The sequence below is a fragment of the Ictalurus punctatus genome, chromosome 21 (genome assembly GCF_001660625.3).
Source record: "Ictalurus punctatus breed USDA103 chromosome 21, Coco_2.0, whole genome shotgun sequence".
In the NCBI taxonomy this organism is placed as follows: Eukaryota; Metazoa; Chordata; class Actinopteri; order Siluriformes; family Ictaluridae; genus Ictalurus; species Ictalurus punctatus.
Window position 1 is genome coordinate 8,709,601 of NC_030436.2, and position 17,720 is coordinate 8,727,320.

At 38.1% G+C, this 17,720-nt stretch overlaps 2 protein-coding genes across 6 annotated transcripts in view; one reads left to right on the forward strand and one right to left on the reverse strand.

Annotated features, from left to right (window-relative positions):
- Positions 1–17,720, reverse strand: part of rpl22 (ribosomal protein L22) — a 62,349-nt gene that overhangs the window by 12,039 nt on the left and 32,590 nt on the right. The window lies entirely within an intron of this gene.
- Positions 1,530–9,677, forward strand: rnf207a (ring finger protein 207a). Of its 5 annotated transcripts, XM_017450999.3 has the most exons (8): positions 1,530–1,730; positions 1,808–1,860; positions 6,928–7,092; positions 7,429–7,614; positions 7,978–8,029; positions 8,122–8,239; positions 8,314–8,406; positions 9,303–9,677. In XM_017450999.3, the coding sequence occupies exons 3-8, from the start codon at positions 6,940–6,942 to the stop codon at positions 9,460–9,462; spliced, it is 762 nt and encodes a 253-aa protein (XP_017306488.1). In that variant the 5' UTR covers positions 1,530–1,730; positions 1,808–1,860; positions 6,928–6,939; the 3' UTR covers positions 9,463–9,677. The 5 variants fall into 5 exon arrangements, with proteins under 5 accessions (XP_017306488.1, XP_017306486.1, XP_017306491.1 ...); XM_017451002.3 differs by lacking the exons at positions 1,530–1,730; positions 1,808–1,860 and adding an exon at positions 5,548–6,171 and having other exon boundaries at positions 9,326–9,677; XM_017451001.3 differs by lacking the exons at positions 1,530–1,730; positions 1,808–1,860 and adding an exon at positions 5,550–6,039.

Consider the following 17,720-nt stretch of genomic DNA (forward strand, 5'->3'; position numbering starts at 1 on the left):
ACCCCGGACATGCGAGGCAAACATGCTAAGCACTAAGCCACCTTCCATAAATGCTAAATAAACTTTTCCTCACAGAAAACATCACCATAAATGATCACACATCTTTTTTCAATCCATTTATTTGGAGTATCTGCAATACAATCAGATATTGGAAAAATAATTAACAAATTTACTTTTGGGATTACTGTCCAAACTGCTGTCATAGTAAATTAATCAACACCCTCTGACCAGTCAGAATCAAGCATTCAATTATATACAGTAATTCTGGGGAAACATCAACCTGCTTCAGTGAAGTGTATTATGTCTAACTGTTACTTCATACATGTTTTGAAATGCTTTTGTTATAGTTCATCTACCATGTTATCTGAAGAGCTAGACTTTATAATACAGTGGGTATGGCTACACAGGCTTGCAACTGGACTGGGTTACATTTCTACTTCTTTAAATGAGATTTTTCAAGGCTGTGTCCTCCAACCCACTCACCGCGCTGCATGGAAACTCACAATGGCTGTCCTCTAGAGGCTATTGAAAAGACTATTTATGTCTGAATATCTCTGAATCAATGTGTGCATATAGGGTACACATAGGCACAAATACTGATTGAGAATAAAGTTATACTGCACATACACAGCCTACATTTCACAATACATTCCAGACAGTTCAGCCCCTTAAAGTTTTTTCACGAGTGCCAACAATTTGGAGGTGTATCATTCATTTAAATATTATTATATGAAGTTCTCAACATTTGATATCAAAACAATGTGATTAAAGAGTGTTTTCAATATCTCAATTTCTGTCCAAAGGGCATAATTAACCATAACTACAATCGGATGGTCAGAACATTTCAGTTTTCCATGGATGTTCCATGTTTTTTTAATATCAATAAGATATCAGAATATCTCATGGTTCTTTTCTGGCAAGGACACATTCATAAATAACACTGGCATCTTCTTATTGCTTTTGAAGACACTTAGTAGTTGTTTCACTTAACTCTATTCATTTGAGAATCTGATTAGCAAATATAACTGTTCACTGATCTAATCTAGCAAGCTAGTAACAAGCTAATCTATTGGATAGCTAGTTTTGTTCGCAAAACCATCACAACGGTGCAACTTGCCTATCAACATCAATTAACTCTATTCACATGAAATATGTGAATATACTACATGATGGCATGTTTGAGTTTGCTAGCAAGCTCAGTAATTACAGTTTTCTCTGTCTGTGGAGAGTAGGCTAGCTAGCAAGCTAGCTTGCTGTGTAACAAACTGCTTATGAAGTTCTTCAAATAACATTATACCCATTCATTCATCTTCAGGAGCTGATTTATCTTGGTCAGAGTCACTGTGGATTGAGTCTATCATGAGAAGACTAGGCATGAGGCAAAGACATTATATCAGGAAAAAGAAACAACGCCAGTATTTTGGCTAATTAAAGGTACTTTTTAGTTGAAATACTCCCACTCAGGCTTCTGAGCAGATTATAAGATCCACCTCTAATTACTTGACTACTAAAATCCATTCTGTGTGGAAAGAGGTGAGACCTGAATGCTAATTAATGACACCCATAATTAGCAGGTGTTGTGAATCTGAGTTCTACGCTTTCACTAATGAACAGTTGTTACTCGCAGTATAATGTTCCTACTAGACAAAGTTTGTAGAAGTTGATGGTTTTTGGTTCTGAGGCTTGAGATTTAGACTAAAGTTTGCTATAGGCTCAAGGATGCCTTTGAGGTGAGCCTAATGTGTGTTTTTTCTATTTTGGAATCTAGGTAAATTTGGCAGTTTTTAATTACTTGCTTGTTTGGCAGGCTGTACTGGTTGCTCTTGGTGAATCTTGCTGTTTACATCAGTGCTGAAACTGGTGAGTTCATTACAAAGCTTCAATATCTGTTAACAAAACATAATCTATGTATTAACTCCTTACTGTGGTGTAGTTTACAGCTATGGCTCTCGATATGGAAGCAAACCAGGAAACTTAACTGAGGCAGAAAGTACCTCTGCAACAAGTAAATCCCTGGTACCGGATGTTTCTTGCAGTGGTGTAAAGGGCCAAGGTCCTTGCTTTGAGATGGTATCAACAAGTGGCAGTAATGATTCATCTTTCCAGGCTGCTAGTTATGATGCCTCTTCCTCTGGTGTGGCCTCACAGGGATCAAGGCATGGCTTCATGCAATTGGGAGACGTCTATGGCTCGCCAGTTTTTGCCTCTTCCTTAAACTCCAGCCCTTCAGTCAGTGCTTCTAATGCTGAGCATGATATTCCTCGTATTGTATCATATGGCTCAGTGTATAGACTTCTAAAACCACATGGTGCCTACACCTCCTCTAGAACTGTGCCTTTTGCAAGCTATAAGCCTCCTATCACCAGTTCTGTCACAACATCTATGTCTGTACCAAATGGCCAAAATGGTTATAAGATTAGTTATGATGCCACACAACTCGGAGATGCTTATAACTCTGTGGCTGCTACAAATTATTTAAGAAATAAGCCCTCACTAAGCAACATGGTGATCTCAAGTGGCCCCATGATAAAATTTATAATGCCAAATCAGAGTAACTACCAACTTGTACAAACTATTAACAAAGCCCAGAGTAGTTATGAATCTGGTGTACCCAGCAAGCCATTGGTGACAGTTGACCAACCTACTGTTGAAACTTATAAGCCTTTTGAGCATAGCCAAGGAATGAATAATAAAAGACCTACTTCCCAGCCTCAAGTGCCAAATGGAAGTGGACACCAGTCTCCTCAAACTCTTAAACCAATAACTGCCCCCAAACCTCCTTTGATAAGTAAAAATCCATCAACTCTACAATCAAGAACCACAGAGCCCAGATTTACACAACTGGGAAATGCTTACAGTTCAGCGGACACAACCTACAAACCCTCTGGTGTCTTCAACCCTGCTCAGACCACCGATATGCAGCAAACAGCCAAGCCAGTGCAGAGTAGCCTGCAGATTGCAGATATTTTCCAAGATGTTGTACATGACTCTAGTTCCAATGCAATACCATTGAGTGGGTCTGTATATATGTTTACAAGACCAGGATATGTCCATGGTACATCTGTAAGTACAGGTACCTCTATGCATATGCCCTCTAGCAGTGCTAAGAAAGTACAAAGCAACTACATGAAACATTTCTATCAAGCAGGACTTTCTTTCCCCAAAGTTGGTTATGGTTCTGCTTTATCTGCAGTGGCTTCAGGTGACTCAAGGAATGGTTTTGAACAGTCAGGAGATGTGTATGGCCCAGCTGATAATGCCTATAACTCAAATTCCCAGCCCACTGCTAGTTTGTCCCAAAATCCATACTTCATAGCCAGACGAGATCAGAGCTCGTACTCTACGTTTAAGCCACTGCAACCCAACTACAAATCTTTTCCAACAAGGTATATGCAAATGCCATTAAAGAGTTACAATACCCCAGTTTCTCAAAAGGTATCTGTTCAGGATTCTAAACAGCTAAACCAAATGAATCAGATGTTTGATGACCAGGCTGTAAGTTCAGAAGGCTTTCAAACCTGGCATCATTATGGTTCTGGCTTGGTTTCTGACCCTGTCCAGAACAGTGATCAAGGTAAGCGCCCTCAAAAGCCTGATTCTCAACCTTTAGTATCTATTCAGTCTCGTCCATACAAACCTAAAAGCCTGTTTGATTATTTGTCAGGTCTGCCTCTCCTAGCTGAACAATCTGTCTCCTCTGCCCCATTAAATGTGTCCCAAGGAAGTGTTGGACTTGCTAGGCCAAGGTCTGTTTCTGACCCTTTGAGTAATGTTGTGGACGAGAATAGTTATCAGTCAGTTATCCTTGCCAATCCTTCTCAACAATTTTTCAGGCCTTTGTCATCATCACACAGTAGTCAGTCTGGATCTCCAGAAAGTTGGTATGGACCTTCACAACCAGACTCAGGGTTTGCCCCGAGAGGCTCCAAGCCAGTGACGAATTTCCAGAAGGTTTCATTTCCCAGGCCACTCCACTGTGATCAGGGTTCATTCAGTCCTAACCAGAATGAATGATTCCACTCATAGTAACTACCCGTATCTGTCTTATGGAAAAATGAAAGGCCCATTTCCACTTGTTTTGAAGTGTGATCAAGGTGTTTCACAAGAAGACCATGGAGCATATTCTACTGAAATTAAATGTTAAAATAGTACATATGATACTTCTACCCAGAAATAGGTTGGATTTCTTTAACGTGGCGAAGGATATGTAATGTTGGAACTAGGTTGACTTGTCTCTGCAGCAACTTGTTTAACTGCTGTCATGAATAAAGATTGCCTTTATGAAAAATGCTTTCATAAGCTATGCTTTCTGTTTTATAGCTCTATTCACCTGTGCTTATATGGCTACTGTAAAAGTTCAATATCCTATTTTTAAAAAGGAGAATCGATCATTAAAAACACTCCTACATGCGTGGTGTCAATTTTAAATAAAATATAAAACAAAGTTACAACACTGTGCTAGGGTCAGTAACTGGCTCTACTATAGTGTTTAAAAAAAGGATCCTTAAGGCACCTTTGGTTACTTTTCTGAAAAGGAACCCCTCTGAATGAGTCTCCAGAGAGCCTTTAGGATGGAACATGGTACTACCTCCATTTGTATTTGTTTTGTGACACTCCCAGGCTTGCATATCAAATATGATATGATTTAGGTGGAATAGTCTCAATGTCTACACCTATATAGACAAAACAATGGTGACCTTTTAACATCCTACTTGCTTTCCAGAGTTTTTTCATGGGCCTAATATTAGGTTTTGTTTTGTCTTCTGCTGATTAAAAAAATGTTTTGTGTAAAAGTACATAGAAGCCAAGTGGATAACTTCTATATGATAGCCTCACTTTGGAAATATAACTAGTTGTCTGTTTATATGCAGATAACAAGTCTGAATTGACTAGTAAAAGCCATAGCTTTAACTATTCCTCATGCCTAAATGTTCACTGAGGAGATGTTGAAAATACTGGACATGAAGAAGGGAGCAGCAATATCCCAGAAATCATTACACTCTGTCAATGTAAATTTAATGTAATATAACATGCTAGGTGTTTGCTTTGTTAAAGGGGAGCCAGGGGGATTAGGGTACTAATAACACTTGTATAATAAAGGGAGCTTGAGTTTGAAAGTGTCACAGATCGTTCAAAAACAAAATTACAGCACTGCACCTAGATCAGCCCTGGGTGTTGGTTCCTAGTGACCAAGGTCAGCATGATTGAGGCAGGTTCTGCACACTGAAATGCTTTGTGAATAAAGTGGCAGAAGGGCCAAGAGTGACTAAATGCTTTGTAATGACTTCCATTCCCTGATATGTACTTTTTATAACCATTTTCTGAGAAACTCAAAGCTAAAATAGTGTTTGATAGGTCATCATGGGTGGAAGCACTTTGAGGTCTGGCCAGATGTATTATGGAACAAATATATGCCAAGTATAGGAGCTAGGATTTTGATTATAATTATTGTAATGTTTGAACATTACAATCTCTTGCTTGTGCCTGGTTGGCATGGTCAGCATGTGGATCTAAGCATACTTGCATACCAAAGAGGAGTGTTGTGGAATGGCAATGTGTGAAGTGCTAAAGCTCGTCTCACTCTATTTTAAGGCCTCTGGCAGGTGCCATAACGGTATGTTTGTGCAATAACAGTAACCTCTCCTTGGGATTTCTCATTCTCGTTCCTGGAAACCTGCAGTGTTTGCTTCACCCTATCTATCGGCATGAAGTATTGTGTACATGTAGCACGTATGCAGTTGTTGACTGATTGGGTTGTAGGTAACAACACAGAATTCTTTTACCCCCTTTGCTCTGAGGATATTGGATGACGCAGGTGTCGTCAGCAACTTTCCACATCAATCATCCCTGGCTGTTCTTGGCTCTTTCAGCCTGACCATGGCAACAAGCGGACCTAGGGCACGTTCTGGCTTCTCTCACTATTTTTAACAGAATTACACAGAACTCTTCAGGATTGAGCTCAGAGCAGAGGGCTGACGTACGGAGAGGGAGGGATGTGAGGCCGGCTTGTTCCGTCGCCTGTGACGATATCTTAAATTGGTATGGGTCAGGTGGAGTGACCAAGGCTTACACATGACACGGGTGTGGGTCATATTGCCTAGAAACTCTCCAGGAACTCAACATTTGTGTGTTTAGCTAACAGGAAAGAGTGATTAGCAGATCATCATTACGGTAATCCAAGTTCTGTATTTTGGGTTTTTTTAAAAAAAAGAATTGATAATGGTTTCAAATCATACCCATTAATATGAGTCTTGATTGTTATCATGATGTAATTGGCAACTTTTCTTTTCACTGCAAATAGTTTTATGGTGGCATAGAGTCCAATTTAGCAATGTTGTTATATAAGTTAAAGCTTCGTGGTTAACATTTCTGCAGGTTTATGTTGTAGAGTTTTTGCACAGGCCTGGAAAACGTTGGTGGAAAAAAGTATGCATATTATTGGTAGGGATCAACACCCAGGACCTTAAGTTTCTAAATTAATTGTCATTAGACACGAATTTTAAACATTAGCAAAGAAATTTGGTCAAGGAAAGTCTGTAAAGTTGAGTGGAAAATGATTAAAAGTCTGGAATTTTATCGAAACAAAAAGTGCAGAGGTTCATACCTTTTAAATATTCTTTAATAAGATTACTTTACATTAACTTTATTATCTTACTTTTTTTATTTAGTATTCATTTGAGTACATTTTGTTCGTAATTCCTTCTTGTAATATTCCAAATTTTTAACAGAAGTGTGAAGCTAAGATGCAGAACATTCTCGTAGAACTAACTGGCATTAATCGCTATACCATCAGAATGTGTGTTCTTGAAATTATTTCACAGGATCTTCCTTATTAAATGGTTCACATACTTTTAGCATGAACTGTATTTATTAAGATAATGTCCATTTTCTTCCATTAATGTCCATTGTCTTCTTCCCATGCTTCAGACTTCTCAGTCAATGTCATCACTTTCTCTAAGTGCCATGCCTCAGGTCCCTTCTCTGGGACGTAGAGCTGCTTCACATCGCTACATCTGTACCAAGGTCCTATTAGCTGAGGGTGAGGAGACACCCTTCACTGAGCACTGTCGCAACTATGAGAACCAGTATCAGGTGATAACCTCAGCCACCACCTACGTCACCCAGCAATAGACGTAATCAGATAGACCAAAGCAGTAGAATTATTAGTGTCATTGTTTAATATGTGCTACTCCTGTAAGGTTTTCTAGATGGCTATACAACAACTACACCTATATTTAACAAAAAAAATTATTTTTTTGGTAAACCTGTGTTGGGTTTGCAATTGTTTGATATCCATGAGAGCAGAGTATTTTTGTGAATTTTTTTTAACAAAAGATCAAAATGATAAACAATAAAGACAATTTTTAAATTTTCTTGTGAACAGTGTTGGCTAACTGCACATAAACGTATACCTCCTTTCTGAACCAGGTTCTACAGACAGAGATTCAAAAGCTGAAGGACCAGATGCAGAAGCTACACAGAGACCTGACCAAGCACCACTCGCTCATCAACACGGACTCCATGGAGGAAATCCTAGAGAGATCCTTGCACATTGATGAACAGATTGAAGCACAGCACTCTGCCATGCAGACCTTGAGGACCATGTTTGAGGAGGTGAGGCTGAAGGATATTACCATGGTGCAGTAAAGCAGCGAAGGAAAAGTCCACCAGTGCAAATATCTTTTAGTGGTTTCACTCAGCCAGGTCATTTTAAAAAGTCTAATAGTCAAAATAGAGGCAATGTATAATCTTGAAGGTCCAGGACGATAGTCGCACTCATCTGAGGGTCTTCAAACTCCTATTCTTGTGATCATCCCTTGAATATTGGGTACAATCAATGAATATCGGGTACAATTCTAAAAACATTGTGATCATGCATTCTTTAGGAATTTACCACAAGAGTACCCCCACTGATAAGAAGAGGAGAAAAAAACAAAACACCATAAATCAGGACTAATCTTCTATCTTCTTTCATAGGCCTGTGAGGAGACATTTCAGAGAGTCACAAATGAGCAAGAAATCTATGAAGGTAAGTCAAAGCACTTTTCAGCCGTTCCTTGAATTCTGGATGTTCCTTGATGTATCTTCTGAAGCACATACTTGTTTTTTTTTTTATCTCAGCACAGCTCCATGATCTTCTTCAGCTAAAGCAGGAAAACTCATACTTGATGACCATCGCACGACAGATCGGACCGTACATATTGTCTATAGCAAAAGTCAAAGAGCGTCTTGACCCCAGGTAGCCATCATTCCCATTAGTATCATTAAAATCATAATATGAAATCAATCACTGATATAAGATTCATATTTTAGGTTCCAGGAACCAAAAGAACCTGAAGATGACCGCACTGAGACCATGCTAAAGATCTATGAAGATTGTACAGTGACCAATGAATCACAGCACAGGTGATCTTATATGCTGCTAAAAGTTTACAGATTTGTCTAAAAATCCTAAGTTTGCTTTGAGGTTCAGTAATTAATTTTCATACATAATTTGAAATTGAGATCTATGACGAACCTTTTATGTTAAACCAACAATCAGAGCTTGCCATGCGTTCGCAAGACATGTCTATAGTTACAGAAAAGTGACCATTCTATGAATACAGCAAGATCTTTATACAAAAAAGTAAAGAGAAAATATGCATTGATAACCAGCATTGACCAGTGAAAGATGTCTGGAGATGTTGCTTAAAACGTGATTAGAATTTTGGCGGCTTAGCTTAATATTTGATTGTCAAGTTGATTGCCTGTTGCATTAATAGACCAGAAAATATAGCTAAATTTCCATTTGATCCATCTTATATGTGTTATGCAAGTAAAAAAAAATACATTAAATTTACATTTTTGTGATTGTTTGTTGTTTTTTCCCCCGGCAGCTTGTTTCTATCCAATTGACTTTTTGCTATTATAAATACTTTACATAATTATATAATTTCCTGGGGGGGGGTACCTTTATTCAGAAGAATGTTCTGTTTGAAACATTTCCATATTTTTTATGTTTCCTTTGGCATGCTTCCTTGTTTAGCTACCTTGATCACAGTTAATTAATAATCTCCACAATGAACATTTCTCACAAAGTCCTTTAGGTGGAAACCTACTTTGCAATGTTCTCTGTCAATACAAGACTATTGTAATAAGATAAACCATTGCAAACTTCAAATGTCTCGGAATGAACTAATACAATCTTAATCGCAATTCAAAACAACCTAAAGAATAAGTATAGCTACAGCTATACTTCATTTAAACATACCAATGCTAAGAAACCAACCACTGATCATTTTACTTGGGTTCTTTCCCACCAGTAACGATGAGCACTCTTTCACAGTCTGCAGCCGGGATTCACACAGAAATAAGAAAGCTGGAATCTTACAGCATGAGGCACCAAAAAACTCCGACCACCGCTGCCAAAGCAAACAGAGAAATATTTGCGAGACACCACTAGGCAAAGAGCTGCCATTCTAACACCACGCCTTCAACCGACAACGTATAGGACCTTCATCACAACCCTAATGTCCAGACTAAAGTAAAAAACAAATGCAAAAATATTAACTAAATATTTAGGGCTTCTACTGAATGACTTTAGATTGGAAGGAAAAATGAACACTGAAAGAAATTTACTTCAAAATGTAGAATGATTTTTATTTGCCAATAAAGTACTATAAGTATGAAATACTGAAGTTGCATTGTAATTTTACATGATTTAAAGCTTTAACGTAAGTTTAAGAACATTCATTTAATTTAATTTTATATGTACAGTGCTTTTAACAATGGACATTGTCTCATAGTAGATTTGCAGAAACATATAATCGCATGATAGAGATTTTAAAAAGAAAGAAATTTTAAGAAGAAAGAAACTTTGAGAGGAACCAGACTCCGAAGGGAACCCATCCTCATCTGGGTAACAACGGATAGTGTGAAAGTAAAAGAAAGTTCATTATGGTTTTTATATGTTATAAGTCTGTTTGTTGAACTAGTCCACTGTTGACTGACGGAGAAATTATAGTAAAATGCTTATACAATAACAGAATGTTACTGTATAATCACAGTGCTTACAGCTAACTGAAATGAGTTGTTACTGTAAATTTTAGAGTACCCTCGTATACATCGCATGCTATTTACATTTATGAACTACTGTGAAAGTTTCTTCCTGTTTGACTTGAGTTTTGAAGAAGAAGAAAAAAGGAATGAAGTCATGTCTACTGTATTTTGAATCATGCGTTAGATAAAATGTATAAAAATGCGTATTCTGGTTTGTGTACTTGGTGTACTTAAAAATTAAGAATGTTACAACTGGGAACATATTTATTGTTTAAATTAACTGTGTAAAATCAAATTGTAAAACTTCAATGCTTACAGTCATATCTCTCAAATGTTTTAGATGAGAATCCAACACCGATTAAAGTTTCTTTAGCAAAACTACACCGATCAGCCATAACAGTAAAAACACTGAGAAGTGAAGTGAATAAAATTCATTTATCACTTAATTAATGATTATCTCATTACAGTGGCACCTGTGAAGGGGTGGGGTTAGTTCTTGAAATTGATGTGTTAGAAGCAAGAAAAATGGGAAAACATAAGGATCATAAGAAAACATAAGAAAACATAAGGATCTCAGCGACTTTAACGAGGACCAAATTGTGGTGGCTGGACCAAGTACACCCCTTCATGGCAATGGTATTCCCTAATGGCAGTTGCCTCTTTCAGCAGGATAATGCTCCCTGCTACACTGCAGAAATTGTTCAGGAATGGTTTGAGGATCATTGCAAAGAGTTCAAGGTGTTGACTTGGCCTTCAAATTCCCCAGATCTCAACCCAATTGAGTATCTCTGGTCCGATCCATTGAGGCCCCACCTAGCAACTTACAGGACTTAAAGGATCTGCTGCTAACGTCTTGGTTCCAGATACCACAGTACACCTTCAGAGGTCTTGTGGAGTCCATACCTCGAAGGGGTCACAGCTGTTTTGGTGTTACAAGGAGGAACTACATGATATTTGGCGGGTGGTTTTAATGTTATGGCTGATCGGTATAATTCACGTACATTAGAACTTAAGGGTTTGCTGTCTTTTTGATCTAGAACTTTAAGTTGAATAAATTGTGATTGATTGATGAATTTAGGGTTTTATTTCAATATGAAATAAGGAAGTATTTGTACCTGTCTAGCTAAAATATGACCTAACGTTTGATTTATGATATTTAAATTGAGTTTTATGTGGGGAACATTCTGCCTTGACAGCCTGTATAACTTTGTTACTAGCAATTTATGTGGCTAGCTATGCTACAGATTTGACTTGATACACTAGACACGGACTATATTTAATTTCTGACATTTTAAAGAAAGGTGTGCTTCGCATTACAGTACATCTCGTGTGTGTGTGTGTGTGTGTGTGTGTGTGTGTTACGTGCAAAAAGATGATGTTTGGGGGGGGGGGGGGGGCACAGAAATAAATAGATGAACTAACTTAAGATGTCAGTTTTATTTCTGTGACTGAAGAGGAAAGGTGAGGTTACTTTGGGATAGAGGAACATATCTTCAGTGAGTTATCTGTTTGATTGCATGCGCTGAATGGTTCCTAAAAGAGGAACTCTCGTAAAATCCTGCATGTCCTGATCATGGCTGTCATCACCCTCTCAGATTAAGGCCAAAAGTAAAGAGGCTATAATTCTGATGGCTGAGCTGTCACCACCGCAGCAGATGCACGCACCACAGTATCAGACAGCGACATAAACTAAAAAATAGATAAGTAAAGGGGTAGGTAAATGGTCTGCACTTATATAGAGCTTAACCTTAGCGGTTCCAAAGCACTTTACACTGGTTCTCATTCACACACACACACACACCAATGGTAGCAGAGCATCAGGAGCAACTTGGGGTTCAGTGTCTTGCCCAAGGACAATTCAGTACGTGGAGTCACGTGGGCCGGGAATCAATCCACCAACCCTATGAGTAGTGGACAACCCGCTCTACCACCTGAGCCACAGCCACCCTGGTACGATGTGAAGAGACAGATAATGGTCCAGCCATTAACTAGGTCTATAAAAAATGACATTTTTGTACAATAGAATGCACAAGTCTGTCATTACCAGAAACTACTGTATCATATATGGGGCAGTGGTGGTTTGAAGGTTAAGATCGGGGGTTCAAGCCCCAGCACTGCCAAGCTCCCACTGTTGGACCCTTGAGCAAGGCCCTTAACCCTCTCTGCTCCAGGGGCGCTGCAGCATGGCTGACCCTGCACTCTGGCCCCAACCTCTAAACATGCTGGGGTATGCAAAGAAAAAGAATTTCACTGTGCTGTAATGTATACGTCATCAATAAACACTCACTATCATTATATGATCAACATTACATTTAAAAAAAAAAAGCAGTTTCTATCATACGTTACATACGAGTGTGTTCACTCTCCAGAAACTCTCATGTTGCCTTAAACTGGCTTTTGACTGTGAGATTACTTTGGTCGATTTATGTTCTCATTAATATCTCGCCTGCAAGACTGAAATAACATGGCAAATTATCTGGTAGATCTGCGATTGTAGAAAATGACTACGTTTTATTTACATCAGCATGCGAGCTTGAGGTAATAAGGATATTTTTTAGGTTCATTAGCATAAGATGTCGTGTTTACATCTTGCCATTGCCAGTGAGTTTTGTGTCAGCCTGCCGTTCTCGACTCACACCCGAAGAATCGTTTTATGATGTTCAATTTTTGTCTGCAACTACAAAATTGTTCATGGCTGTTTTTACGGCTGATGGTCCAGGAAATTTTCATCATAAATTTTGCTATGAACCAGGATATTTTAGCACCCAAAACAAGCTTGCCTCTGCCAACATGCCGTTTTCAACAACCTCATGAGCCCAAACATACACCAACTCAACACAGAAATAGCTGCATCTTGTGTGCAATATACAGCTGCAGTAATCTTCAGTTTTTAATCCTGAATGTCCACTTACACAAACCATTATGGAAGAATGTAATGGATCTTGAAATGTTTTAATGAAGGAGGGTCGAATATACTGAGTAGTAAATATCCGACATCAAAACAGTCTGGAAAACATATAAATGACTGTAAATATATATCAATAAAAAAAGCACGGTTATAAAAGTTTCTTTTTTGTGTTTGTATCAGTTTATGTTTAGAAATTGTGTATTAGTTTTTGATTAAATACAAATCAATCAAAGAGTTTTTAGCTTATTTTTTACTCTAATGTAGCGAGTGGTTTATTTTAAGTCATAAAGAAATTTTTTTTAAAAATGTTTCTTCAAGAGAAGCCACGATATCAATAACTCGATCTTTGAGACAGAATCCCATTATCTTTAACATGGAGCTCTCCACCATCAGATTTCCAGGGTATGGGGAAAGGAATTATTTCAATAACAAGCAACTTTTATTGATTCATTATGTGCAATTACGCAGAGTAACGAAGGAGGTAAACGAGCTTCTGATTTGCAGCGAGAGCACCGATCGGCCCATAAATCATCCCGAAGCAGGTGACATGACACTTGATGAACTATTATAAACTCCCTGTGCTACAGTACACTCAACCCCCCTCTCCAATCATCTCACAAGTTCAGCAACAGCAAACCATTTCTCTTTGTCTCCTATATAGCTCCTGTATATTAGTTCATGTCACAGGCTTCATCAGGGCAGAGCTTCTCTCTCTCTCTCTCTCTCTCTCTCTCTCTCTCTCTCTCTCTCTCTCTTACTTTTCATCATCTTCTTTCTCATACATTATGATCATGTGTATAGTATTTGACCAATTATTCAGAGTAGTCAGGAACTTAGCTGTTATGGATGAGAATGTATTCTAAGGAATACATTACTTTACTTAGTAAGGAATAAAACTCTAGGGGCATGATGTTATAGAGAAATAATCAACGACGGGTCGGTGTGATGCTGCCGCGTTACTTTTACTACCCTGAATTTGATTATTTTCCAATAACAGCATGTTATGAAGTGTTTTATCCCACTTGTACCCGAGCAATCTGCCAACAATTGCAATTATTGAACGACACATTGTACTTTTTACATATTTCTTGTTGCATTGAATGTTGTTGAACCTCCATGATGACAAATTAGTTCCTGTTATCACTTAAGGAATGACTAAAATTATTTACTCATTTAATTCATCCGTGAATTCATGTTTTGTTTCAACAACAGCAGCTGGAAGCGTAATTTTAAATATTTTCTTGTCTCACATCTGTACATTCGTGCAATTGTTCGATCGGTTTAAAATGTGGCAGCGGGGCAGTGTATAAAAATCATGCGGATATGGGTCGAGAACTTCAGCTCATGTTCACTTGTGATCACTAGTCAGAAATCACTAGTCTGGCACATGCTGGGTTAAGTATGTCAGAAGCTGCTGATGATGCTCATGTGATGTTTACACCCAACGGTCTTCAGAGTTTATGCAGAATGGTGCGGGGAAAAAAAAAATCCAGTGAGTGTCAGTTCTTCAAGTAGAAATGCCTTGTTGATGAAAAAGCTCAGACGAGAATGGAGACTGGTTCGAGATACTCTAACAGGAAAGCTACAGTAACTCACATAACCACTCTTTACAATCGTGGTGAGCATCTGGAAAAGCATCTCAGATTGTTGTGTGTGTGAGAATCCTAGGAAGTTAGCCTGTATCTGCATGATTTGCGTGAATAATTGGATGTACAGTTGCTCCTAATAAAGTGGGGTGTGTATGTGTGTATGTAAGGCAAGACTATAGTAACAGGGCCATCTTTATCCTCAAGAATGGATTCCCACAAACAGAAGTCAAGGGGATCAGGCTCATTAAAAACGCTGAAAAACTGAACTGTCGGATGGAGCTGCAGCTCAGGGCTCTCTCTCTCGTCATGGTCGTTCATCATCCACCTCACCCTTCCAGCTCCACCCGCCTCGAACATCCTGCTCACGTTATGTAGGAAACCGTTCTCCGAAGTTCTCGATGTGACTGTAGCGCCAGAAAACCTTTTTTTCTATAGTATTTCATCTGCATACTGTAGTGATCAAGGATCAACATAATTCACACTGGATTGTAATAATTAACTTCTGCTGTCCTAATTTATTCACATTACAGCAGCAACACGGAAAAGTAGGTCAACTAGAAGATAAATCTCTGCTGTAGAAGTAGCCATGAATGATTTTAGCAGATATATGAATATGGCTTGCGGTCGCTATCTAGTGACAAAATCACAGTGAGAATTTTTTTTTTTAGAAAAAAATAGAAATTAAAATAGAAATTAAACTCACCAAGTCTTTATTATTCTTTATTTTTCTCACCATGAGCTTGGTTGGAAATTTAAATGGAAACCTTACTCATTAGGTCAAGAAGAAAATACTTGGTGCTCTATTATAGGAAAATAATCATAAACTGACAGAGTGGTGTGATGGCGCATATACCATATGCCACAGCAATGAGGTTATACTGTTTATCCGTTTATAGTTACATTTCATGTCTTAAAGCTTGTCATATCTCTGAGAAACAACAAATCCTGCCTCCTGAAGACTTTCCCATGTCAGCCTGACCTCTGACTGTTGCAAAAAGTGCAGATGCTGGAGGCTCCTTCCATAAAATGATAAACAAACATCCCCTCAGAAATCTTATCAACAATTATGCATGGTTTTGAATCAGCTTATTTGGTACATCCATGATACGTCTTACTATATAATATAAATAATAACGCATGCTCTTACAGAAGCTGCTGCTATAAAAAATTCATCAACACCTTCTGACCAATCAGAATTGAGAATTCAAGCTCACTTCTGATTTTAAAAAATGTATATGAAATAGACAGTGTACGAATCGAAACACACTGCAAACAATAACGTGGAGTAAAAATATATTGAATATGGTCCAATGTACCTATTATTTCCTATTATAGCATTACACTAAACGAAATATTACATTATTGGACCTATTTCCAGATTGGACCTATTTCCTATTTCCAGTTTTTCTGTTGGCAGATAATTTTGCTAATACTAAACATATGTCTAGAAAGAAGCAAAATTGTCTGTCCATAGAATACACAAATGTGAAGCTTGAAATAAAAAATGTCTAGAAATAGGTTTAAATGATCTTATATTTGGTGTATTGTAATCTTTTAATAGGAACTATTGGATAAATTTCACTTATTTTTAAGACGTTTTCACATGCAAAGATGTCATTTGTTTATTTGTTTACACGTTTAGTTTTCTTGCAAATACTGTAACGTGTCATTGTTGAGTTCTTCTACACTTTTAGAACATTGTGACCTCTGTGCTTGTTCTTCTTTGGAAGTTTCTAAGTAGAACCGTACAACGGAATGGTTCCCAGTCGAAAAGGCAGAGCAGGAACCCTTTCAGGAACCCCTAAGAGTTTACACAGCAAATCTGCATCTACCTTTCATTAACCCCCTCATCATATCTCATATACATCTCCAGGTCATTTTCCTCCACTGTTCGATCGGGTATAAATTACAAAGGAATAACGTCTCTGCTGGCTTCTAATCAAATCTCAGAGCTGCATTGCACCCTTTCTAATCGTTTCCTTTCACGTCCTAATATGAGCTCATTCGCTTCCAAACCTCTAATGAGCCATTAAGGGGGAAGCAAATCATTCTGTAGCCATAGATGAATGATTTCTTTCTTTTTTTTTTTTTTTTTAAATATATATTAGTCTGCAGAACCTGTCAAAATGAAATCAAGTTCATGTCATTATTTCTCCTAAGAGAGGCTTTTTAATTATTATGACACTGAAATATGCTTTAGGACTCCAGAGATAATAAAGACATTTTTCACCTGTGGGTTTGTGCTGTTGCGTAGATTTCATTTTTCTGTTACTTGTTCTGGTGAAATCTGCTGCTGCTGGATGAACAATGAATAATTGAAAGAAGAGAAATTCCATTTCAGTTTCATTATAATTATGCAGATCATACTGCAGTTGTCATCAGTTTTAATGCTTATGTTAATTACTTTAGGCCATGGTACATATTCACATCCAAATTCTATATTCATAACTGGTTTATTAATGCAATATGAGCAGAGAAGGCTGTGAAACATTGTCTTTATTGGTGAACCTTTTGATCTTTTAAAAAAAAAAAATTCACAAAAATACTCTGTTCTCATGGATATCAAGCAATTGCAAACAATTTAACGCCGGGATCTGAGACCATTCCTCCATACAGAATCTCTCCAGATCCTTCACATTTCGAGGTCCACGCTGGTGGACTCTCCTCTTCAGTTCACCCCACAGGTTTTCTATGGGGTTCAGGTCATGGGACTGGGATGAACATGCCGGACCTTGATTTTGTGGACAGTAAATCATTTTTGTGTTGATTTTGATGTATGTTTTGGATCATTGTCCTACTGGAAGATCCAACCACGTCCCATTTTAATCTTTCTGGAAGAGGCAGTCAGGTTTTCTTTTAATATCTGGTGATATTTGTAAGAGTCCATGATGCCATGTATCCTAACAAAATGTCCAGGTCATCTGGCAGAAAAACAGTCCCAAAACATTAAAGAGCCACCCCCATATTTAACCGTGGGCATGAGGTACTTTTCCATATGACTACCTCTCTGTGTGTGCCAAAACCACCTCTGGTGTTTATCTCTGGTTTAATCCCCAAAACACTAAATCCCCCTTAGATAAATAAACATGGTAATGTGTGTGTGGATTTTGTCCCGTGATGGACTGGGGTCTCAACCAGAGTGTGTATCCCCGCCTGACACCCACTGTTTCCTAGTCTTTTCTATA